The sequence below is a fragment of the Belonocnema kinseyi genome, chromosome 7, assembly GCF_010883055.1.
Source record: "Belonocnema kinseyi isolate 2016_QV_RU_SX_M_011 chromosome 7, B_treatae_v1, whole genome shotgun sequence".
NCBI classification, from domain to species: Eukaryota; Metazoa; Arthropoda; class Insecta; order Hymenoptera; family Cynipidae; genus Belonocnema; species Belonocnema kinseyi.
In genome coordinates, this window is record NC_046663.1 from 71,288,401 (window position 1) to 71,316,114 (window position 27,714).

The 27,714-nt window shown below is 29.0% G+C and overlaps 1 protein-coding gene across 1 annotated transcript; it reads right to left on the minus strand.

Moving 5' to 3' along the window:
- On the minus strand, positions 1-27,631 carry LOC117177063 (zwei Ig domain protein zig-8-like). Its single transcript, XM_033367539.1, has 6 exons — positions 27,412-27,631; positions 16,483-16,649; positions 13,867-14,098; positions 8,553-8,703; positions 5,224-5,372; positions 1-395 (listed from the first exon to the last, which is right to left on the minus strand). The coding sequence occupies exons 1-6, from the start codon at positions 27,497-27,499 to the stop codon at positions 298-300; spliced, it is 885 nt and encodes a 294-aa protein (XP_033223430.1). The 5' UTR covers positions 27,500-27,631; the 3' UTR covers positions 1-297.
- Positions 27,632-27,714: the final 83 nt, after the last annotated feature.

The following is a 27,714-nucleotide window of genomic DNA, read 5'->3' on the forward strand; positions in this document are numbered from 1 at the left end:
ATTTGGATATAAGTCTTACTTTGCTTTGAAAGAGTCAAATATTTATTTAGATCTTGATGCGTAGTTGTTCTAACGCCTCACAAGATTTTTCGGCCTTTTTCGCTTCATTTTATCAGTCTCTCAATCTTAGTTTAACACGTTAAAAATCTTTGATATTTTATATATTTTTTATATTGTGTTATACTATATCATAATATATTATATTATACACTATACAAGTTTACACTCAGATGGGTTTTGAGGTTGATCGTTTGCAGAGTTTATAACCTGCAATTTGTGACGGATTTAAGTCATCGTTTATCTTACTAGAATCAAAACGAGAGCCAGGCTGATCGAAAGCGCTCTGAAGATGAGCTTATGTCCTCCCCCGTGCTGCATCGCTGCAGGGTGCTCACCTGCAATCAAAACAAGAAGATAGTGGATACTAAGAGTTTGATTAAAATTTTATTTTTATTAAATTTCCACTTTAATTTAGATTTACAAGCTCTGTAAAATATTGAAATTTGTATATTGGTGAAAATACAAAACTTGGAATTGTGCAATTTTAAGCCTTTTTTCTTCATATAAATGTATTGCGATAATTAATTACAGTAACGAGTAGGAGGGTGGACTAAATTTGTTTTTCACGAATTTTCCAGCAAATCCCCCCTCCTCCCAATTTTTCCAAAACCACAAAAAAATTCGTTTTAAAAAAAGAATGCTATTCAGGGCTCCCGCAAACCCCATGAAGCTTGACACTTACTTCCCATAAGAAGAGGGAGAAGAATTTTTGCAAACTTCATACAGAATCGTCAATAATTACACAGAAACTCAAAAAAGTATGCGGAGCCAGGAAATCGACCTGACAGAGTCAAAATCTGCATAAATTATAATTTTCTACTCAGAAATTTTTACCTTTATTCGAGTTCAAATTGTGAGTCCATGTCAAATTCGAGGTCAAATTTTCCCAAGTAGGCCACTATAAACACTTATATTTGATAAGATGTGTCCAGATTTTGGTTGCAACCAAAAATTTTGTTGCGAAATTTATTAACAAGGAAAACTTATTGTTGCAACATGATGAACATCTTTTTCAGGAACGGCGGAACGAATTTTGGCGATTCTTACGTTGAAATATTTGTTTATAAACATACATACCAGAAATCTTCCTTCAATTTCAATTTATTTACAAAATTACCAATTATTTCATATACAAATTTTACTTTTGCTCCGTTTATAAATATTTTTTCAAAATATTCTACATTCTCTACGTATGTAAATATGTTTTTAGTCTGATTTCCTTGAATATCTTATTCTTTTTTCACAAAATGTATGTTGGCCTACGTGAATTTGACTATGCTAGATCAATACAACAATGCTATATAGGTCGCTTTTTTGACTCCGCACACTTTTTTTGTTTGTCTGTTTTATTTTTATTATACAGTTATTTATTATTTAATAATTATTATTATGTCTTTATTACTATCATATTATTATTTATTTTACTGAGGGGGCTAATCAGCCTTAGTGACTTTTCGGAAATAAATACAAATATTTTGATTTACAATTAATCATAAAATAAGACTCAATACTTACTTTTAGAATTTCACTTCATTTGTGATTTTTTTGCGATTTATCTTGAAAGGAATTATTTATAATACATAAAATACTATTTCACACTTCTAATTATATGTTTAAGTAAATTGTTTTCACAATTCATTCTTGTTTATATCAAGTTTCCCGCAGAATAGAGTTAAATAGTCGCGGTTTTTCTGATTTTTTCAACTTGCTTATAATTTTTCAGTTACAGCGAGATAAAATTCTATTCAATTTATCCGAACATATTGTTTAAACAATTTATTATTATTTCTGACAATATTATCTTACAACAATGCTAGAAATTTGCAATGTTTTCTTAAATTTTCCAATTTTTTTCACTTTTAGTGAGGTATTAATTGATCTAAATTAACAAAATCATTATTTAACAATTTATGATTGCTTTTAGTAATATTGTGTTTACATCATGCTAGAAAATCGCAGTATTTTTTAAATTTTCAACTTTTTTCCACTTTTCACAAAATTTAAGGCGATAATTAATGCGATTTAACAAAAATAAGTATTTAAACACTTTACTAGTATTTATGACTATCATGAACAAATAATAAATCACCATGAGAGCGAATAACTTTTTTAAATCAATCTCTCTTTTGCATGGATATATGTTTCTTAAATATAACCAAATATTTAAAATATTTTTCAAATTTTCTATATGGATCCTATTGAATGTAACTTTTCCTTAAAGTAGTGACTAAGAGTTTTTTTTTAATAAATATTTTTAAATATTAGCAAAAGGGTAAAAATACTGCATTCCGAAAAAAGTGAAATAATATTTTAAAAACAATTTTTGTTCATCTATTATCTTTTTCTAACTAAAAATTTTTGAAAAGCTGAAAATTTCAGAAATAACCGCAGATTTCTAGCTATTATTTTCAAGAAGATAGTTATAAGCAATAATATATTGCTTAAATAATTATGCTTGTTAACTTGCATTAGTTATTATTTTGCTGAGTAAAACGTGTACAACAGTGAAAAGTTTCAGAAAAAGTCAAGAATTTCTAGCATTATTATAAGAGATTATTGTTATAAATAATAATAATATATTATTTAAACATCTAATTATCAGTATTTTTTTACATTATGAAACAGACTTTTAGAGGCATCTTCTAAATAGTCATTTTTAAATCGTATTATATGGCTAAATGTTAAGAGAAATTTTGAAAATCAACTCCATACATCTACTATTGTATTGACGATTCCGAATAAAATTTACAAAGATGTATTTTTTTTCTTGGGAAATGCGTGTTCCACTTTATGGGGCTTATGGAACCTCTAAATATTCTTCTTCTTAATATAGGCTCTCATTTTAATTTTTTAAATTAAAGCGATGAAAACTGAATTTATAATTTTAAGTGACCATTCAAGTAACAATATATAAATTTATCAATCTCATCCGAAAGAATAAAATTTTACATTTGAATTTTGAAGAGTTTAAAATTAAAAATTAAAAACTCAAAATAAAAGATATTAAAAATTGCACGTATAATTTTAAAGTAGAGGCCATAAAATTTAAACAATTTTTTATTTCTAGGCCTTTAAACGAAAATAAAATTTCAAATTTAATATTAAACATTAAAAACCCTAATAATTCTTCAACTGATAAGGTTTAGGATTTAACGTTGACTCATTTACGACCTCATTTATAAATATTTGTTAATTAAGTAATTATTTAACCTGCTAATACTTTAATTTACAAATTGCATACTTTTGAAGAATTAAAATTTCAAGCGAGACCGGGTTTAAATGCAAAATGTTTTTAATTATTAAATAAAAAATTTTTGATAAATTGAACGTTTGACATTTAAAATTGTTTCTTGCAATTTGAACTAAAGTTTTATTGTAAAATGATTTGATGAAACAAATCAATCCTTTCTTCGACCGTTGATATTTATTGATTTCAAATCGTAGATTTCAAATTCTTTATGTCTTACGGTCCAAAGACATAAAGAATTTGAAATCTACGATTTGAAATCAATAAAGTTTTATTATACCATTCTGAAGGAACTGATATAATTTGATATTATGAAATTTGTAGCATCTTCAATTTAAAATTATTTAATTATAAAGGATTTTAAATGTAAATTGTACTAAGCTTCTCGATTTGAAACTGTCCACTTTTTATTATGTACTTCAATTTCAACTTATTTAATTTGTGAAAATGATTGAATTAATCTTTCCTGAAAACGAACAAATTTGAGGGACCAATCACCAAAACTTGCATGTCGAACATTCTCGACGTACTTAGTTTATTATTGGGCTTTACGAACGAAAATGTATTCCTTCGAAAATAAAAAACTAGTATTTCTAAGCATTTTTCCAGATTTTAATTTGGTTCATATTTCAAAACTCTAAAATAAATGTTTTTATAATTTGCAGGTATTTAATTTTAAGGATTGAAAATTTTCTTATTGTTAAACTAATTTAAGTATAAAATTATTTATGCGAAAAATTTTGTTGGGAAGAATTTCATGCCAATCCTAAAAATAATTTCTATACATGCAATATCCAAAGAAAAAATTTATAAATTAAAATTTTCCACTAGATTTTTTCGCACATACATCATATTCGGAAATTGTCGTTACAACTTGCGCAAGTTTATTTGATTCTGCATTGAATGTCCCATGATAGAGATATATTTGTCTTTATGAAAGGAGCACACCACGTGAGAATTTTGTAAAAAGGAAGAATTTCTCGAATTTTGTACCAGACTTAAACTTATAGAAAAAATTAAGATTCACAGGACGTATTCTTCGAAATCTTATCTTTAATTTAAGCCGATAAAACTTCGCAATTATATCCGGGTTTCCAAGATATGACAACAAAATCCCAGGCATGTCTGGGACGATTTTCAGTTGGTGATCACCGCTATCGGTCAAACTCGCAGACACGCTCGAACATTTTTTGTCGTATCTCGAGAACCCTTGAAGATTTTTTAAGTTTTCGTGGCCTAAATTAAAGATAGGACTTCAAACACTGTGTGGCATAAATTTCAGATTTTTTCAACAAATTTTTTAAGTCATGCCACAAGTTGAAAATGAGGTGCGAAATGCAAGAAATATCTTGTTTTTGTTCAACTTATCTCTTGGTATATTCTCTTTGAAAGATCAAACATATCTCTAATGGTTATCGGACGAAAAATTTACTAAGTTTTGCAATGGTTTTCAAAAAAACTTTTTTTGCTTCATTTTTGAACGAGTAATTACATTTTAAAGAGAGTAGTCATTTTTCGAAGTACGTAACCTGGCCATAACTACAATTTCCGATGTAATTAAAAAAGCGTCTTGAGAAGGGGTTTGGAAATATTTCAGAATTAAAAAACCCAAGCATCGAAATTTAAATCCCTTTACTTTCCATATTTTCCGAGCATAATTAAAAAACCTCCCGTACTCAAAAAAAATAATTTGAGCTTGAAAACCTTTAGATGAAGCAGATCTGCATCTACATCTTGTAAATTAAGAGCAGGCAAAAAACACCATTGATAAGTTGAGCAATAAAAAGTTTAATTAAAGTTGAGTTCCCTAATGAAATTCTCGTCACATTATCTTAAGATTTTTCAAATTATTTTCCTTAATGAAGGTGCCCTTTGAAGTTTTAGCACATAAACCAACAGTCTCTGAAAATCCTTACCGTTTAATACGTGTACAATGACACTTGCAGGTGCAGCTTTGCTGGAGACGCAAGTGTAATTACCGCTGTCGTTTAGAGAAGCACGCGTTATCAGCAACTTACTCGTTGTTCCGCCTTTGGCCTTTTCGGTTTCTAACGAAACTCCACCTCTGTTGGAAATTTTTAATGAATACAACAAACCAGGAAGAAAAGAATAATAAAAAAAGAAGAAATAACACTTTAATTAAATAACAATCTTTCATAGAACTTTTCCTATCCTATTCTATCTAAAAAAAAAGAAACTGAATTATAAATGGTTCTTTAATAATAAAGGCACCAATATTACATTCTTAACACTTTCACTAAATTTTTTGTATGGAAAAAGGATTCTATCCACACCTTCTTGAACATATTAAATGAGGTTATATTCATTTATCTATTCACAAAGATTAGAAATGTTCTGCACCATCAATTTAGTAAATCAATATTTCCAAAAGAGTAATTATATTTTATGATGAAAAATATTTCTGAATGTTTATAAACATTATTGATAAAAGAACAAAATATTTCTATTATTTTTTAATAATGGAAAATAATCCTTTTTAGAATATTTTGCTACCAAACTGTAATTTGTAAACTTTTAATGGCTTTAGGTTACTATGAAAAAAATGTCGGCACAGATAACCAAAAAAATACTGGCACTGCCAGTTCTGAAAGGACACAAAAATAAGTTTATTCAGAACAAAAATGTAGATTTTCAAAGATTCAAAAAATAAAAATCTGTTCCAGAATTTTGAAAGGTTTCAAGAAAATAATAAAATTTCCACAAGGCTTCTTGGAAAATATTTTATGATTTTTTATTTTACAAACATTTATTTTAAGAGAATATTTCAAAAGATATAAAAAATTATAAAACAAGGATCTATAACATTTAAAAGCAATTCTGTTAATTTTGTAGATTTTTTTTAATCTGAAGAAAAATTCGATTCATTTTTTAAAATATTTTAAAATCATTGGAATTTTGAAGATATTACAGATATTTTAAAGCTTTTAAAGATTTTCGAACGTTTATAATATATTTTCAAATTTTTTCCAAACATGAGAAAGTCTTAAAATCTTTTAGAATTTTCAAATTTTTAAAAATTTTTGGGAAGATTCTATAAAATCAACAAAATTCTTTACCTAGATACTTTTTTGACAGATCTGAAAATCTTCAGAAATCTTTTCAATTTATCCAGAGAAATTGAGAAAATTCATATTTATATAACATCAGAGAAAATAAAGAAAGAAAATAAAAAATAAATAGGCATTGGAAATTTTTATTTTCTATCAGTAATTATTTTTTTGATAACAAGAGATATTTCGGGTTTCACTTGTGTAAAAAACTACGAAATTTTGCCGACGTTTTGTAGTTTATTACACGAGTGAAACCCGAAATATCTCTTGTTATCAAAATGAATCATCGTGAAAGCATTAAATTAATTTTTTTCTTTAAATTATAATTTATCTCGAAAATTTTTTTATCCTGAACTGAAAAATATTTTTTGGTTAAATATTCAACAAGTTTGTTAAAATATTGTCTCTTTGGTTTAAAAATTAGTCTTTTTAAATAGGAATTAATATATTTTTTGGGAAGAATTCATCTGTTTGAACGAATTAAAATCTTTTTCATTTAACATAAACAATATTTTTTAGTTTAATTATCAACTATTATATTTTTCTTGGAGAATTCAGCTTTTTTGTTTGAAAATTCAATTATTCAGTTAAAAAATAAAAAAGTTTATTTGGTTGTATATTCATAATTTTAGTTCATAATAAAATTCATCTCTTGGGTTGACAGTTTAACTTTTTTGGCCTGAAATTAATCATCTGGATTAAAATTTTAACTTATGGTTTTTGATTTGATTTGAAATTAAAATCTGTTTAGGTTGAGGTATCAACTGTTACATTTTTTGTTCATAATTAATCTTTTTTATACAAAATTTATCTGCTTGGTTAAAAGTGATACTACTTTGTCAAAAGTCACCTCTTTGGTTGAAAATACATAATTTTACTTTAATTTTATTTGGTTAAAGATGAACTTTCCTGTGGAAAATTCATATTTTCGGATTAAAGAATTTAACTTTTTTTTGCAAAAAATTAGCCTTTTTGGAAAATATTTAGAGTGTTTTTGGTTAAAAATGCCAGTCACTGTGCGGCATCACACATTTAAAAAAATTTAAAGCTTACACGAAAATCGCAAAAATGCGACAAGTCACGAAACTTGAATGATAAAAGATGCAATGTGAATTATTAATCTTTTACTAATAATTTTTAGAAATTCTTTCTATGTAAATTAAGAAAAACAACTTGGCTCTGCAAAAACAGCAATATCGAAGATACAAAGGATTGAAATAAAAATATATTCATTAACGTCGTCAATTTTTCTTTTTCTATTTTAGTTTATTTTACAACTTTCACTTCATATTTTTGAATATACCATACAGTTTCATTTTTCATTAAATATGCAAATTTTAAGAATAGATTCATCATTAAAAAATACACTAAAAATTCATCTTCCCTATATTAGCATGCGTGAGAAGTATACCACTGAATTAAATCAGTAAAGATTTTTGCAGGTCGTTCAATGACTTTTCACTTATTAATCACTGAAATCCATTTATTAATCTTATCCGGTCACACGCATTACACTGCCTCATATTTGGTGGATTCGAAAATGTTTAGTGAATTTGAAACTTTCTTTAAGAGTAGACACTTCCATATTTTCTATCGATAGTTTACATTTTTATGAAAAAATTACTGTAAATTAAGACTCCATTATAAATAAACAAAAATTTTTTTGAGAGAATGAAATATAAGAATTTTCGAATAAAACAAAATAAATTGTAGTAAATCTTTGCAAAATACAAAATTCTATCACTTTTTTAACTGCGGCGTTTTTAATTTCGAAACCTATAACTTATAGGAATGATAAATTAAAGCGTTATTAAGTGACATAAAAGTTTTCAAAAAAGTTCGATAAATAGCGCTTCTAAGTACCTAGTTCGAATCCGAATGCATGTACTGACAAACTTTTTTGGTGCCAATCAAGAACTTCCAACACCACTCCACATTTGAAAACTTTGTTGGGAAACAACTCGGGGAGTAGAAAGCATAGAATTCAAAACTAAATGTAAATATTTGAATACAATCGCATGCCTTCCAGATAATTTACCATAATTCTACTTTCCAATATCACTTTTATAATCAGCGACTTGAAATAAATGAAATTCTCAACAATCCCTTCAATTACTGATTAAAAAAGATATAAATTTTAATAATTATAGTAAAAAAAGAAAAATATTTCTCACCTGGGACTATCAAAGTCTATAATTGATCCGGCGTGGTACCAAGTTACGTTACTTGGAGAAACGAATTGTGTGTTTACAACGCACGTTAAACTAATGGTACTGCCTTTTTTCACGTGAACCTCTTCAGGGCCCAAAATTTTGGCTTGAACGTCTAAAAAATTACTTGTTTTTTTTTCTGCTTCGTAAAGATAGTAAATTAAGCATGATTTTTCAGGGTGGCCACTGAACAGGAAGACCTGGAATTAGCCTGGAATTTTGAGCATGGGAAAAAGCGGGAAATTTGTTTGAAATAAGGGTTAATATTTCGTTCAAAATTAAATGTTCCTTTTGTGCTATATTTTTAAATATTTAAATCTTGTGTTAATGGATCGCTCAAATACTACAGATTTTTTTATATTCGATAACAAAAACTTCCTTTTTTGATATTTAACCAGTGTTGTGAAGTAACTTTTTAAAGGTAACTAAGTTACTAAAAAGTGACGATACTTGTAACTTTTAGGACAACTTCGTTACTGTTTTAAAAATAATTGGTAACCTAACAAAGTTACAATTTTTTCAGTAACAAGGATGGTAACTTGATGAATTTATTTTGTTTCTTTCTTGATTCAAAATGCGGTTTTTTTCGTTTCACAATTTACCTGTTTTGGTAACAATTTTTATTTTTTTTAGTTAAAAATATATTCTATTTTTGGTCAAAAACGAATTTTTGTAATTGATAATTTATCTAATAAATCGTGTTTAAAAAAATCTATTATTCTTTAATGGGGGCGACCCATGTAGCGGCTTCAAAAAACCGATTTTTTTGCTTAAATGGAAGCTAGTCGTCCCAAGAACATGCTGTGAAAGTTTCAGAGTCGCCGCTACATTCTTCAACCCCTAAAAGGCGCTAGCCTGCCGATGCTGCATTTTTTTCCACATGTAAATCTTTAAACGCGTTTTTCTCGGTTTCATATTTGTTAAAACTGTTCGCAAGATAACTCAAAATGTATGTGACCGATTAAGTTCTCCTTGCATACACATATATCTAAAATGATTGTCTTCTGTGTGAACCTCTCTGAACTGGAAAAAAAATTTTTAAACAATTATTTCTTAAACAATTTCATGCAAAATTTTGGGTGAAGATCAAACTTTTTTTTTAAGCAAATTCAATTCTTTGTTCAAAAATGCATGTATTTGTCCAAGAAATTGACTATTTAAGAAGAAAGTCCAATTCTTCAGTTGAAAAGTGACTTTTTTGTTGAAAATCCATCCCGCTGACTTGGAAATTCAACTCCTTTGTTCGAAAGTGTACTTTTTAGGGTTGAAAATTAATTTATCTGATAAGAAATTTGAATTTTCTTATTAATAATACAGCTGTTTGGCTGGGAAAAGTTACTAAACAATCTTTCTTGGTTGGTAATTCAACTCTTCCGTTAAATATTCCTACCAAAGCTGTGTTTTTTAGAAATTTAATACATTTTAGGCATGGATACTTAAAATTTTTACCTGCATTTCAGAATGGAGATTTAAATCCAGTTAAATTTTCTACTGAATTCAATTGAAACCATTTTAATACATAACAACTAAAATAATTCTTTTCCACAGTTATGCAAATAGTATTTTCAACTATTTTATCAGTAAAAACTTATGATTTACATAGCAACGTGAAAAGGGAAATAGTAAGGTAACTTTAACTAGCTACTCAAAAAAAGTAACTTGCTCAACATTGTATCTAACATCGTATTTACTAATGACACAGGCAACCTACATTCATATAAATAATGGCCAATAATTTGCTCAATAAAGTTATAATTTCTGGATACTCTAGAGTCTAGATGATTCTCAAATAAATTAAAAACCCGCACTTCGAGCAAAATTTATTTGAAATTGGAGAGTGCCACAAACTCACGTCTTTAGATTTTGTCTTTAAGTATAAAATTAACTACTTCCGCCATTTCGGTAACATAAAAGAATTATTATTACCAAATAGAACACAGATTGAAGTGTGATCTTCTATCGAAAATCGAAAATCCATATTTTAGATCCCAGACTTCATAATTTTTCCCCTATTCCCCTCATTTCACCTTTTTTAAAGATTTCCTATTTTTCTTTGTTTTCAAGAAATTCCCCCTTTTCTCATTCTTTTTTATTGAAATTAGAACTGAATTAATAGAACCCAATAAGAAAATACAACTATTTTTGGTTGAAACTTGCATTTTTTATTCGAAACTATCGTTTCCGAACCTATGACGCCCATAAAAAGTGAGCGTTAGGGCCTTTACCGAACGGCGTCAGTTGGCGGCTGGTAATTAGTTCCGAACGCCGCCACACTGTAAAAATACTCGCTTCCCAAATATCCACTGAATAACGCAGAGGTATTTCATAGTTTCAGTGTTGACAAATATATATAATACTTTAACTCGGACTGAACCATTTTTAAATTTCGCGCCATTCGAGATTACCAAGCACGGTCAGGCAGATGACGGTTCAGTCGTATCAAAAGGTTAGACAAGTCAATCAATCTTTACAGGACGAATTGTAAAACACTGGCCAATTGAAAAGTGTACTATTATATATTTTTTTTCAGAGTTCATCTCTTTTCGTTGAAAATTCAACTGTTTTGTTGAATATTCGTCCTTTTGTATTGCAAATTCATTTTTTGATAGCAAAGTCACTTTTTTCGTTGAAAGTTAATTCTTTTTCATTGAAGACTCTACTACTGACTGATTCCATTTCAAACTATGCAGAGAACTCACCTTGATTGGTTAGAAAATTTTCGTTTAAAGTTTATTCTCTTTATTCTGAAAGTCTACTATTATTTTTCTGGTTTAGAAAAAATCCTTTTTAATCAAACTTCTACTTTTTGATAAAAATTTTAATTATTTGGTTGAAAATGCAATTATTTTGTTAAAAACATCATTTTTAGGTCAACAATTAGACGGTGTTGTTGAAAATTCGGCTTTTTGGATAGAACATGGGTCCTTTTATATTTAAAATTCATTTTTTGCTAGAAAAGTCGTATTTTTTTACTGAAAGTCTATTCTTTCTTATTGAACAAGCTGCTATTATATTTTTGGTCCAGAAGTAACCTCCTTTGTATATCAATTCTACTATTTGCTTAGAAATTTAATATTTTGTTGAAAATTCAACTTTTTTCGTTTATAGTTGATTACTTTCATTTGAAAAATCCACTATCATATTTCTGGTTCTTAATAAATTTTTGTAAATAAAAATTGCTACTATTTGGTTCAATAATTAATTATTTGATTAACAATTCAAGTATTTTGATCAGAACTTTTTTTGCCAAAATTCTCCAGTTTTGTTGATACAGTGGAACTCTTTAATAGCCCTCCCTTCTATTGCCCTTCCGAGAATCGACGCTGCGCCGAAGGTAGGTGTATCAGGAGCTGCGCGGGGTGCGCGGGGTATGTGATTGTCACTCAGGTGTGAACAAACAAAAGTGGAGCGGGCTATAATGAGTTAATTCCCACCCACCATCAGCCCCAAAATCGGCGCTATAGAAGAGTTTCACTGTAATTCTTCTTTTTAGTTGAAAGGTAATTTTTTTATTTAAAAAGTGAATTATTATATTTCTGGTACAGAATAAACCTCTTTCAAATAAAACTTCCACTATTTATTTCAAAATTGAATTATCCGGTTGAAAATTAAATTTTTTTGTTGAAAACATAATTGTTTGTTCAAAAATTCTACGGATGTTTTAAAAATTCATCTTTTAGTTCAAAAGTAATCTTTTTTTGGTGAAAAATCATCTCTTGTGATTGAAAGTTAACTGTCTTAATTTGAAAAGTCTACTGTCATATTTATGGTCCGGAATTCATCTCTTTTGGATTAAAACTCCACTATTTGAATACAAATGTCATTATTTTGTTAAAAAGTCAACTTTTTGGTCGAAAATGCAACTGTTTTGTTGAAGATTCGTCTTAGTAATTATTTTGTTAAAAATTCAATTATTTTGATAAAAAATTTTTTTTGGCAATGAATTCTACAGTTTTTTTTTTAATTTGACTTTTTGGATAGGAAATTCGTTCTGTTCAATTGAAAATTCACCATTTAAAAGAAAAGTCATTTTTTGGGTTAAAAGCTCATTTTTTATGATGGAAAGTTAACTTCTTTAATTATAAAAATGTACTGTTATATATTTTTTGGGAATTCATCTCATTTGGTTAGAAATTCTACTATTTGAGTGGAAAGTTCATCATTTTGTTAAAAATCATCTTTCTCGTCGAAAGTTTGACTGCTTTGTTGAACATTCGTCTTTTTAAAAGCAAAATTGCTTCTTTTGTATTGAATATTCACATTTTGGCAGAAAAATCGTATTTTTCGTTGAAAGCGAATTCTTTTTCTTTGAAAAGTCTACTATTATTTTTTTATATACTTAAACTCGTTTGGTTCAAAATTCTACATTTCAGTTAAAAAATTAATCATTTTGTTGAAAAATAATTTTTTTCTGGATTTATCGCTTTTGGTTCTTTGAGTTCAAAATTAGTCTTTCATGGCTGAAAGTTAGTTGTTTTTAATAGAAAATTCTGCTATTATATTTCTTATCAAGTAAAAAATTTAATTTATTCGACTTAAATTCGGCTATTTAGTTAAGAATTTAATTATTTTATAGAAAAGTTATCTTGTCTAGTTTAAAATTAAAACCGTTCTGTTAAAAATTTATCTTTTTGGATAGTAAAATCATCCTCTTGTTTTAAAAATATCTCTTTTAATAGAAAAGTAATTTTTTGGTTAAAAATTTATCTTGCTTGGTTGTAGATTCAACTTTCTGTTGAATATTCGTTTTTGTGGCTAGAAAATTCCATTATTTGGTTGAGGATTCATTTTTGTTAACTGAAAATTCAACAATTTGGTTCAAAATTCAGCTTTTTGTTGAAAATTCATCTCTTTTACTTGAAAATGAGTTTTTGTTGGTAAAAATTCAATATTTGTGTGAACATTTATTTTTTTTGTTGTTGAAAATTCTACTATTTTCTTGAAAATGCAATTTATTTTTATTTGAAATTTTAGGAAAATGATACCTACATTAATATTATTCATACCAATGTATTCCCCTTTTATTGTCCTGTACCTTGAAAAAATATCCTATTTCTTTTGTTTTGAGGGTATCTTAGGTTGTGAAGTTTGAAATTACTTTTACAGTAATTTACATTATATATTTTACCTTTAAACTCTAAAATGGCTCATTATTTTATAAATACGTATCAAACAAGATTTTTTTAAAGTTTAAGTGACCACCCTATTTTTTAACTGTCTCAATCATTAATGACTTAAATTTGTAACTGTTTTGGATAAATAGATTTTTATTTCTTACCTAATACTTTTAGATAAATAGCTTTATGTATTTTGGGTTCTGTACTAAGTTGGCATTCATAAATGCCCTCGTCCCTTGGCTGTACATTATCTATCTGAAGATTCCAAATACTGGAATTTTCCTGTGATGGTGAGTAACTCACATTGGTAATTATTTTGAATCTTACATCGCTAGTGTATGTAATGTACATCGAAGTTAAGATTTGTAGATCTTTTTTTCTAATCCAAGATACCTAAATTTAAAATAGAGAAACAAGTAATTTAATAAAATACTATTTTTATTCACATAGGATTTTTTAAATTTATTTGAACTGTAGTTTCAACTAATGATCGTGAATGATAAATTATCCTATTGTTAAATATTAAATAGAGACTGAATTTGATAACTTATAGAAAATTAGTGTATAAAATCAGGGTTTCTACAGGTCAGGGAATTCTAGAAAGTCAGGAAATGTTAGGGAAAACCTGATAGTATCTGGAAATATTCTATAAACTGAGATTGAAGTAAATTTTATTATCTTGTTGGACATTTAACAATTTTTTTATAACATCATTCTTTTTTGTTGGAAATTAAACTGTTTTGTTAAAAATTTGTTTTTTTAGTTACAAACTCATCTGTTTTGTTTGAAATTGCGTCTATTTTGGTCAAAAATCACAACTGTTCCGTTTAAAATTAATATCTTTTAGTTGAGGATTCAACTATTTTTTTTGAAAATTCATCTTTTTCAATTTAATTTAACTGTATTTGGTTTCAAATCAAAAAATGTGTTGCATAGGTTGAAAATTAAACTATTAGGTTGAAGATTTATTTATAATTTAAATGATTGTTAGAAAATTCATTTATCTTGTTGAAAATCAAATTCTTTAGTAAGAAATAATCTTGTAAGTTGAAAATTTATCTTTTTGGATGAAAATTAATTTCTGTGTTTAAAAATTAGTTTTTTATTTCAAGATTAATTTTTTAGCTGAAAATTTAACTTTTTTATTGTTTGTTCATTATATATAAATTTTGATATTAATTGATTCTTTATGGTTAAAAAATAAATCTATTTAGTAAAAAATTTAACTATTTCTTTAACTATTTTATTTTCGGTCAAAACAATGTTCTCTAGAAAAGTTACTATAACTATTTTCTTTAAAATACTTTTTTATCACAAATTATTTTTCTAACATTTTATTTCTTTTATTTTTAAATTGGAAATGTATCATTTTTATTTGAAAATTTATGTATTTGGTTGAAAATATGTCTTTTAGGTAGAAAATTAATCGTCTTAGGAGCTTATCTTTTTGGCAAGAAATTAATTTTTTGTTTGAGCATTAGTTTTTTTTGTATTGAAAATCAATTTTTGAACTAAAAACTAAACTATTCCATTGTTTGTACAAGAGTTGCCATTATTAGCGTAATTTTCATCTCATAAGCGAAAAATTCATATCCTTGGTTGAAATTTTAACTATATCGTCAAAAATTGTTTTATTTCGTTTAAAATCAATTTTTTTTAGAATGGTTTTTCTTACAGAAAAGAGAAATATTTTATTTTAGGTTAAAATGTATTCATTTGCTTAAAGATTCAAATGCTTTGTTCAAAATACGTTGTTTTTTGGTTGAAAATTATTTTTCTAACATTTTAACTATTCTATTTTATGTTTAAAATGTATCCTATTTAGTTAAAAATTCATGTATTTAGTTGAAAATATGTCTTTTTTGGTAGGAAATTTATCGTCTTAGTTAACAGTTTATCTTTTGAGTTAAGAATTAACTTCTTTGATTAAAAATTAGTTTTTTTATTGCAAACTAATTTTCGAACTGTAATCTGAACTGTTGCATTTCTTTGTAGGTTTCACCTTTATTAGGGACAATTTTATCTCAGTAGGGGTAATTCTTCTGCTTGATTTGAAAATTCAATTATTTTGTCGAAAAATTATTTTATTGCGTTAAAAATTGTTTTTCATTGGAAACTTATTTTTTACTGAAGATTGAACTGTTTTATTTTTAGTTAAACATTTATTTATTTACTTGAAGTATTTCTTTAAAACAGTGTATTGTATCTATTGGATTGAAAATCCAATCATGTTTTTTTAAACTCGTCTTTTTTTAGTTGAACATTCAATTATAACCCGTTTATCGAAAATTCATATATTTTTTTTAATTCAACTGTCCTTAAATTGAAAGTAGTATTTTTCCTGGAAAACTAGGGTTCAAAATTTAACAACTTTATTGAAAATTCTTTTTTTCCTGATTGAAAATTTATTGTTTTAACTGCAAATTTAATTCTGTCATTTTTAGTTGAAAGCTTATATTTTTAAAGTAAAAACTAAACCATTTGGTTAAAAATTAAGAAATTATCCGATAGTCTTGCGTAATTTGTGGATTACCCCTTAGAATATTCTGCAAACTGTCTAACGTTACGAAAATTTCAATTTTTTCGCGAAAAGTGTTTAAAATAAATTAAGAAACAAACTTTTTTGCATATAAATTCTTGACCCACTAGACGAAAGGATTGTTTTTGTTGTACCTAACAGAAAGATTGAGAGAGGTCAGGGCAAAGTCAGGTAATTTCGTAATTGGGATTTTGTAGCAACCCTGAAAAATTAATTAGAAAGTAATTTCAATTCTTACAGTTCTGTTTCCTGGATCTTCAAAATTGCATAATAGAGTGCTGATTTGACCCACAATTGCTGTCATCTCTTTGATAAGATCCTTTGACTCTCTTGTATTTTTTTCTTCATCTCCTTCCGCATTTTCATCCTTAGTTTCGTGAAAGTCATCAGGCAGACTTATACCAGCTGAAATTAGCTTTCATTATGTTCACAATATTCCCTTCGCTCTTATAATTATATATGTAAAAATATTCATCTGGAGAACTAAAATCTGTTTTAAATAATTATGCGCAAATGAAATTCGTTGAACGAAGCATAATAAAACTGACAAAGAAAATAATAGGTCTCAGACAACTTCATTCCGAAACCAGGTGTTATAATTCAATAATCCGATTTGCTCTGTAATACAATTTTTAAAATCTTATGCAACGATCTTATGAAAAACTTCATATTATACTTTAGAAATATCTACGATAATTTATTTTATAAATGGAGTAAGTCAATTTTCTATTTTTTTATTCTTTCAGTTTGTCCGACCAAAAACGATAGTACTACTGATTTAAGAGACTGATGCTTGGAACTTTAATTATAACATTACACACCCTTATTTCTTAATATCAATGATACGAAAGCGGAATTGAAAAATTCTTATGGTAATTCTCATTTAAACTTTTTAATTAAAGAATTTTTTAGTTCTCCTTTCAAAGAAACGAAACTGGAGCCGTAAAGTACACACAACTGCCGATATAAGGACGGCTAGGCTTAGGGCATGGCTTACAGTGGCCTTATTCCCAAATCGGGGGAATTCAGACGTAAACAGGCAGGGCCATTAAAACCATTTATGTTGTGTTTGGACGCATGACGCAACCTAGTGCAACCTATGCGCGAGACTGCGTGTTTTTTATAGCATACTTATATATAATCTAGATGAAAATATTTCAAGAACTTATTATGTTTTCATATTTTCCACAAAAATGAATGCTTTAGAATTATAAGTTACTTGTGATTCATAAAAAATCCTTTTTTCATACACTCGTCTCAGTTTGAACTAGAGACTTTTGAGTTTTCTATAATTTGATTGCTTTGGAAACTTTTCAAACCTTATATAATTATCCAGACTTTTTCAAGACTTTTTTGCTCAAGGAGATTTTCAATAACCTAAATATATCTAATTTAAACTAATTAATTATTTAATGGCAAGAATCATTTTAAAATCATCTAAAATTATTTTAAAACTATACAATTTCTTTTAAAAAAGATTGCTTCTACTTTTTTAAAATGTAGAAATAAGCATTTAATATTTATCCTATTCTTCCCTTTTTCGTAAAAAATGTCCCTTTTTTCCATTTTCTGACCTCTTTTTGTGCTGCAACTGCATACATACTTTTACAAAATAGTAATAATAATTTTATGTCATATAATTAAAAAGGCTTTTAATTTAAGTTCATTTTTTCAGATTTTTCAAAGGCAAAAATTTTATTTTCATTTCAATTATTTGGAGAATGCAATCATTATATAAAAAAATTATGTATATTAATCAATAACTGAATTATTCATTATTATTAATAAAAACTACAGCAAATTATTTTTATTAAATGGCTAAATTTATAATTTGAATTCTGAAATCTAAACACACATTTTCCGTGTAATTTAATCAATTTCTCTCTTGATTTTTTAAGTTATTTTCTCTTTCGTACCTAACAGATTTCTTGAATTCAGAAGATTTGGAATTGAAAACTTGTCTTTTGATCCTCATGATCATCCAGGTTTAAGAATTTTTGTTCACAACTTTTTTAAAATTCAAGAATTTTCAATAAAACCTCTTATAAATTGCAGATCTTTTAATTGTCAATCTTAAAATTGAAGACTTTTAATTTTTTAAATTAAGATTTAAAAATTTTGTAATTTCAATTATTTACTTTCAAAATTTTTTCAATTTGCAAGATTTAAAATTCAAAACTTTACTTGAAATTGTAGACACATGGAAAATTAAAGGATCTTCAATTTCAAATCATCTAGACAGACGTATTTGAAAAAGGTGTGCGCAATTTTATGACCGTTTGATCGTTTGATCATGTTTTTTAAAACCAAATTTTGTGTTTTGAACGAAAAACCTAAAAAAGGTATTGAGTTTTCAAAATTTGAGTTATAGCGTTTTCAAAATTTTTTCAATCAACCGAAAATCAAAATTTGAAGCCGAAAAACGCACGATATGAAAAGAAACCAAAAGAAGAAAATCATTTCTTTTTAAAATCCCTACAAGATTATCATAACCAATTTTTGAATTTTCTTCAAAAATCGAAATTTCAAATTTTGATTGCATAAAAAATAATGGAATATAAACAATTCCACTTTGTGGACAAACTATGTAGGATACGAAAAAAGATGAATTAACAAAAATAGTTATCCCAAAAAAGATCTACAATTTCGTTAAGAATAACTTCTTGATAGGACGCGTGCTTTTTGTTTTATTCGTGAAAAATAACGTTGAATAAAATAAAATAAAAAAATGTGTGGAAAAATGACGAAAGTTACGAGAAAAAAATCCAACCAAACCTCTTTACAAATGTCTGTCGGAACTCGAGCTCGCAGCGCGAGTGTCACGATGAAAATATGTACCTCAAAGCCTACAGAGCTTAGAAAAACTCAATCTTTGACTATACTTAATTAAGTAGACAATTCAGAATATGAAGACGCATATAAATATTGCCATCTAAAAGAGATCTTTTTGATAGTTTTTTTTAAGTATTCCGAATGCAAAGAATAAATATCCGAGCGCGAAGCGCGAGTTAACCTATTATTGAGTGCGAAGCGCGAGAACCAATTGTCGCGCGCCGTAGGCGCGCTCAAACTTGCGACCCCGCGCAGAATGCATAGGAAAATATTTTTTGGTGGATTTGGGTTAAAACTTGGTAATTTTGGAGGTTATCAGGGCCCGAGGAAATATCCATAAAAAATTATTTAAAAAGATTGACAGTTTTAACGCTATACGGCGCAAAGCGCTCAAAATCAGAGCTTAAGATATATCCGTATAGCATTGAAAGCAAACACGACACAAAACGAGTATCTTGATCAGTAGCTTGAAAAAGGTTAGTAACCAGTGCGGTAATGTCAATCATATAAATCGCCCGCGTCTCGCAACGTTCCAACGCAAAGCGCTCAATATTTAAAAATTACTGCAACACTCACTGTTTCAGGGCAGAAAAGGTTATTAAATAAGGTTAGTATCAAGTGCGGTAATGCCAATCATAAAAATCGCCTACTTCTCGCAACGGCCAAACGCTAAACGCTCAAAATAAGATTTAAAAGAGAAAATTAAATTGGACTAAAATGCAAACTTCACAATTTAAGGGCATCAACGGTGCTTCAATGAGGTTAGTATCAAGTGCGCTAATGTCAATCGTATATGAATCGCCCGCACTTAAACTATAAGTGCTGCATTTGACTCAAAATATTTAGCGCTTAGCATTCAAGAATTGCGAGAAGTAGGCGATATATATGATTCGAACGAACGAGCTTGATACTGACCTTATTTAATAACATTTTCTGCCCTGACATAGTGAGTCTTGCAGTTACTTTTAAGTATTTAGCGCTTTACGTTCAAACGTAGCGAGAAGCGGGCGATTCATATGATTGGCTTTATCGTACTTGATACTGGCCTTAATGAGGCACCGTTGCTGCCCTTAAATTATGAATGTTGTAATTCAGCCCAAATATTGAGCGCTTAGCGTTCAGCCGTTGCGAGAAGGGGGCGATTCTTATTTTGCGCATTATCGCACTTGATACAGAATTTTTTTTACCATCGTCGCTGCTCCGGAACAGTGAGTGTCGCAGTTGTTTCAAAATACTGCGCGTTTAGCGTTCGGCCATTACGAAAAGCGCGCTGTGTGAGGCGGACGTCATGTTTACCACATTTTTATGCGTAATACTGATTTTGTCGTCGTGTTTGCTTTTAATGCTATACGGATATATCTTATGCTCTGATTTTGAGCGCTTTGCGCCGTATAGCGTTAAAACTCAATTTTTTTATGGACATTTCCTTGGGATTCTGTAACCTACAAAATTACCAAGTTATAGCCAAATCGCGCAATTTAAATAATTTTACCTAAAATCGAAGTACTAAAGCACCCACAAGGCCTCAAAATCTAGAAAACACAAAACAAATTATAAGTTTAATACAAAATCCTCTATTTCTCATTTCTTTTGACCTGCTTTAATAACTACAAAAAGTAAAAAAAAATTACTTGACTACACTTTCAAGGATAAACGTTAAATAATTACTTTAAAAGATATTTTATCCGTCCATTACTCAATACACAAATGGATTCAAGTTTAATTTTTGTTTATCTTTTGAATGCTTCGATTTCTTTAAATACAAGTTCACCACATAAGCTGCTCCGCCACATTAGGAATACATAACAATTTTGTATATAGATTTGTAATTTATTGACTATTTTTATTTGTCGCATAATACGGAAACATAAAGTTTTTCTCGGTTCTTTTCAATTGTTTATTAATTCGAAAGTATTCGTGAAAGCAGAAGAATTCAAATTTTTTGTTTGCAGCAGTTTCTGGAAAAGGGTTTCGAGAAGAACTGGAATAGGTTTGCCATGCAAGCATGGTGCCTGGGAGTGTTCCAAATTTTTCAGTTTCGGTTGTTGGTGATAGATCTCTCTCCCAATTTGTTTGTTCTCGAGAAAACTAAATTCCATTTACATTTTAAATCGTTCAATACTAACCGGTGCCCTCGAGCTTTTGGAATTAAACCGTGGTTTTAAATGGGAAAAGATCCCGAGTCGAAGTTTCGTCGTCAGTTTCAACTTCTTTAAACGTAAGCGTTATTCAAAGTAAGGTGAAAATATTAAAACCCGTAGTTTCGACTTCTTTCACCTTCAACTGAAAAAGTTGATCTTACTGATTTAACCTTCATTTTAACTTCAAACCATGTTGGCCCACTTCACCTTCTCTTTCAACGTGATGATTGTTTTCAGGAGAGTTACTCAATTGAAATAAATTTAATTTTCAATACACCCTTCACCCACCCGAGAAAAGGGCTAAAGTGGAGTATAGATACATTAAAAAGCTCAATATACTTTTTTAAGAGCAGAATTCTCATTTTGACTTCAGGTATGTAGGCAGTCAATGAATTATTTCATTTCACAAATCATTCTTTGCACCCTTTTAAAAAAATTTGTTTTTCATCTGTTTCTAGCTTTTTTTATTCTATTTTAATATATTCATGTTTTTATCGTTCAAATTTTCAAGTACAATACTTAACACTTTAGAAAAGTATATACATATATTCTCATGATTGCAGTACTTTTATACAAGTATTGAAATATGAATGGGTATCCGTGTGTGTGAAAACAGGGTTTTCTTTTCATCTTGTGACATTAAAATATCTTAAGAAATTTGCATACAAACCAAAAATGTCCATGACGAGAACTTTGTATTTTCGAGTGGGAGAAGCAAATCCGCAACAATTTACCCTATACCCCACCCTCTCGGGGCGGTAGGGGAGGGGATAACTTTAGAACTTAAAATTGAAACCAACGTTTTTTATTCGCAGATTCAGATACTCCATTAAAAAATAAGTAATATTTTATTTGAAAAAATGTTTTTGATTCACGCCAGACGGCGCACAGTGGGGTATTTTGGATTTGTTCGTGCAAATAATGGACAACTCGTCAATTTTCAACCGAATTGAATTTTTTTTCTTTAAAAATACTCCTGAATAAATTTACTGTCGGAGAGATGTGCCACTATTGCGGCTTGAATCGTCAGTACGTCAAAAAAACATCGACCAACGTCGGCAGTCGTCGGCCGATTTTTAGGCTATTCAGATGTCAGTAATATTTGGTAATTCGTACAAACAATGCTTTATGCTCATTTTTATTTATGTTGTCAACCATTACAACTGCAACCCTTTCTATTCTCATTCTATTTTGCAATAAAAGTTATTAATAATAGTTAATAAACGTTCATAACGTTAATACTTTAATTTTCAAATTATTCAACCGAGAAACGTTTATTCTGTAGAGATTAATGAAAGAGTATTTTGTAGAATTTCAAATCTTTTTTTCTTACAGTTTTTATGTTTATTTTAATAAAAACTGTTAGAAAAAAAGATTTAAAATTCTATAAAATACTCTTTCGTTCATTTCTTCTGCTGTGTTGTGCTGCCGTGTTCGATTCCCATCAGATTTATATTTTAATCGCATTTTTCTGTTTCAGCTTATAATCTAATATTGCAGAATGTATATAATAATATATAAACTGTAATCATGTATGCTGTACAATATAATTTAAATAAATATAATAGTTCTAAACAGTTCAAAATCCCATAATAAGTCTGCATTTACGTCGTATTCTTGTGAAAAGGATACGTGTGTTCTAACCTTCAACGTGACGCGGTGCAAGTTAGGTTTTTTTTCGTCTGCTAATCTAACTGCACCAATTTTTAACAAAGTCGCTTACTAAATTAATGCACCGGTCTCTCTCGTCGTCACTATAGACCATTGCAAATATTTCAATCTTCTGCAGATATTAATGCAAGAAATGTAGAATTTTCATTTATGGAAATTAATAAGTGACTATAATACATTATTTGCTGCTTTACTAGTTACTACTCGAAGTTGTTAACATTACAAAAGTTCATATATGTTACTCCATTGAAAACAAAGAAAAAGTCAAATCTAATCTGATTTTTAGCAAATATTGCAGCAAAATGTTTATCCGTGTATTCCTTAATGATTGCGAAAAACCCTGAAATGAAGATGAGACCACAATATCGTTTCACCTTCATTTCGGCTGCAAAACTTGTAAAAACGGTAATAACGACAACTTTTGAAGTCGACATGAAGGCGAAAACACATTAGCTGACATTGAGACTTTAAGTTCATTTCATCTTCATTCACATTCATTGTTGCAAGTGAAAGAAGTTGAAAGTGACGACGAAACTTTGACTCGGGATATACTTTTGGAAAAATTTTAATCATAGGTACATGTTATTACATTTTTATAATTTAAAATTTAGTCACTTATTCAGCGATGTTCAAGAAATAATGTCCACACTATGACTTCGTATTTTGATCCTCTCCCCAAACCTACTTCTATTGTGCCTGAAAAAATACTCTAAAAAACCCAAAAAATGCAAAGCAACTGTTTTATGTCAAATTTCTGCTAAAGAAAGAGTGTATTGGAACTTGAATGACATGAATTGTTTTTATTTGATAAATTATAAGCTTTAAAGTATATTTTAGAACTAATGTTCTATTGCTTAAACAATTAATGTTTTTTTAAACAATTCATTTTACCAGCAACTCGTGAAAAGCTACTATGGTTCGGGATAAATGGAATTTTGTTGATGAATATAAAAAAGGAAATATTTTTTATTTAACATATTTCGCAATTGTTCATGCAATTTTTATTCCTATAGTTTTTTCGCCACAAAATTGTGAAAAGTCAGTCTTTTCTGGAATTATTGACACAATTACCGAACGTTAAGATTAATATTTTTTTCTTTAGGATATTTACTAATTATTCAAACAATTTTCATTTCTTTAGCAAGTTTTTTTCTATTTTAATTCTTGAAAAATTATTATTTCATAGAATTTATGAAGCTTCTAAGGAATATCATGAATTATATTTTTGTAAAAGCCAGCTTGTAATAATTTAAACAATTAATATTAGTACTCATTTTCGTATCAAAAATGGAGAAAATTCTAGTTTTTTTTCGAATCTTTTACACTATGCCGCTTATTGATTAGTATTTTCTTATCGGAACTAAATCGATCTGAACAAATATCCAAAACGCAAATAAAAACAAATAGTTCTGAAATAAAAAAATACTGAATAAGAAGCGAAATAGTGCAAGAGGTCCAAAAAAACTAGATTTTTCTCCACGCTTTCTCTGAAAAGGAGCAAGGGAAAGATTATAAATTGTTTAAATAATTACAAATAATCTTTCCAAAAAAATGTCACTCTTAACATTTATTCAAAACTTCATTGATTTCAGAAAGTAGTAAATTTTCAAGATTGGCGGGTGAAAATATTGTCTTAAACACAAAATAATTGTTTAAATAATTGCAAACTGTCTTTCGCAAAAAACCACTCTTAGTAATATTGGCATAGCATTCATTAACTGTGTTATCAGTTCCAGAAAGTACTAATTTTTCAAGATTTACACGGGATAGAAATTGTGTAAATGATTACCAAATATCTTTAAAAAAATATATTTCTCACAACATTCTTTATCGCTTTATTAATTCCAGTAAATAATAGCTTTTCACGATTTACAGGAGAAAAAAATATTTAAACGAATGAAAATTATTTGTGACATTGCACAAGGAAAGGGCGCACTTTTTCGATATGAAGTTACATATGGAAGCATATAGCCGGATAAATTCCCGACATTCTAAGCTCAGGATGAATTCTCTAGGTTGAAAAACGAGTCACCAGGGAACTTTTAAAGCTGGAACTTTGAAGACTCGATATGCGAGAAAAACGCGTCTAAAGCTTGTGAGTGCCATAAGCACACGTCTTAAATTTGTGGTGCAAATACAAAATAATATACTTCTGATCGCTTTTGGGACGAAAGTGTAATTTAAATAGATAAAGCATGCAATAAAGTATGATTACTGGAAGAAATCTTAAAATCCATGCGTTTTACATCTGTTTACTTGCTCTTTCCTGGCGGAAAGTCACATTTAAATCATTACCAAATGTATTATACAACAGTCATTTATTCTGAAAATAATATTTTTTTCAGGTGTGATAAAAAGACAAAAATTGTTTAATAAATAATTATTGAGGCAACAAGTAGCCGTTCACTAGAAAAACCACAAATCGATTTAGGCTTTGACACGGAATTACGAAAAAAATTTTTCAAAACGCTTTTTTACTGACCAAAAAATACATTTTTTTTAGATTGATCAAACATTTTGAAAACAATAAGACATCATTTTTACATTCTCATCATTTATGATTGAGAAAGTATTAGAATTGTCGGAAATTTGACATCACACTTTTTCAACGGATCTCCACGTTTCGAGACCCCCTGAATCCGAAAATCAGGTTTTCACGATGGCGTCTGTCTGCCTGTCTGTCCGTCCGGCCGTCCGTCTGTAAACACGATAACTCTCGAAAACATGAACGAATCAAATCCATCTTTGGCACACTTTTTCTAGGTCCTAAAAGAAAGGACGAGTTCGTTAACCAGCCATTTTTGATAAAAATTCAAGAAGTGAGCGCATTTTGAAAATTTTTGAGACCACTTTTTTCTGAATTTGAAAATTATATGTAAGGATATTTATAGTATTGAAAATACAAACAATTTATCCTCGTGACTTTTTTCGATAAAAAGAAAATTCTCAGAGTTATAGCGTTTTCAAAATTTTTTTAATCAACCGAAAATCAAAATTTGAAGCCGAAAAACGCACGATATGAAAAGAAGCCACAAGAAGAAAAACATTTCTTTTTAAAATCCCTACAAGATTATCATAACCAATTTTTTGATTTTGTTCAAAAATCGAAAATTCAAATTTTGATTGCATAAAAAATAATGGAATATAAACAATTCCATTTTGTGGACAAACTATGTAGGATACAAAAAAAGATGAATTAACAAAAATGGTTATCCTGAAAGAAAAAAAACAATTTCGTTAAGAATCACTTCTTGATAAGACGCGTACTTTTCGTTTTATTCGTAAAAAATAACGTTGAGAAAAGTAAGATTAAAAAAAATGTGTGGAAAAACGACGAAAGTTACGAGATAAAAAATCCAACAAAACCTGTTTACAAATGTCTGTCGGAAATCGAGCACGCAGCGCGAATTTCACGATGAGAATGTGTACGTCAAAGCCTACAGAGCTTTGAGAAACTTAATCTTTGACTATACTTAATTAAGTAGACAATACAGAATATAAAGACGCATATAAGTATTGCCATCTAAAAGAGATCTTTTTGATAAACTTTTTTTCAAGCATTCCAAATGCAAAGAATAAATATCCGAGCGCGAAGCGGGACGTAAACTATTATCGAGCGCGAAGCTGCGATATTTAACTGTCGCGCGCCCTAGGAGCGTTCAAATTCGCGAGCCGCGCGCGCAGCGCGCGATGAGAATGTGCCCGCAAGGCGGGCACATTTTTTATTTGTAAAATAATAAAATTTAAATTTTGAAAAATTTCGGCAATTTTGTGCCAAAACATAATTCGACCTTAAATAGTTTCTCTAGAGAACGGTTTAATATAAAATTAGTTCAAAAATATTTAGAAACTTGTCACTTATCGAATTAAAATCATTCAAGTAGAAAAAATACCCTCTTTAGCAAGAATTCTACATTCAACTGCTATTTTTCATTTTTCAGGGCATTTTCTGGGCGCAGTACAAGAGTAACAGGAAAGCTAATTCAAAGCTAATTCATTTTTTCTAAAACTGAGCATTTCCTAATAAAAGCCCCATATTAATTTCCAAGTACCGGGGGAACGAGTTAATGTTGACTGATTTGTATAAAAAATAAGTCATTTCTTTTTTCCGAAAAAGAGCAAATTGCGGAGGAGAGAAGGGATCTATCAGAAAAATTTGAAAGTCGTATTTGTACAGGTACACTGATCTCTCAATAAGAGACCGCCCGGTTCACAATATTGCAAGAACTGATGGCCTACACAGTTTCGTGACAAGAGGAGCCGCTGAGCCGAAAAAGGGGATGTGCTAAATCTAGAGTAACAAACAGCTCGAGAGCCGCACTCTCAGCGCATTAGTTGCATCAGGTTGCGTCATGCGTCCAAATCGAACATAAATTATTCATGAGACTCCGCCTATTTTCGTTTGGATTCCTCCGATTTAGAATCAAGGCCAATGTGAATCATGCCCAAAACCGGTCTTATATCGGGAGTTGAGTTATAAATTTAGACCACTCTATAAGTGCCTAGAAAACCATTAACCGTACCTATAATGTCATTGTCGAAGGATGAATCTGCGCGTAACAGGTAAGCAATTGCCAGCAACACGAGAGCCATACCGGGGAGAGATGCCATTTTACAAATGAATGTAATTCATCTTAATCTACTGACTTTACACCATAGAAAAGGGAGAGACAGAATTCCGCACACTCCTTTTTTCGTATTTTTCCGCCACAAAGGCGTCTCACAAATGACTTTAACAACAGTAGGTGTACGGGTGAACACGATTTACAGCGTTATCGGTCACAATTAATATCTCGGCTAACGTCGAGCATCCTCCAGTAGGAAGG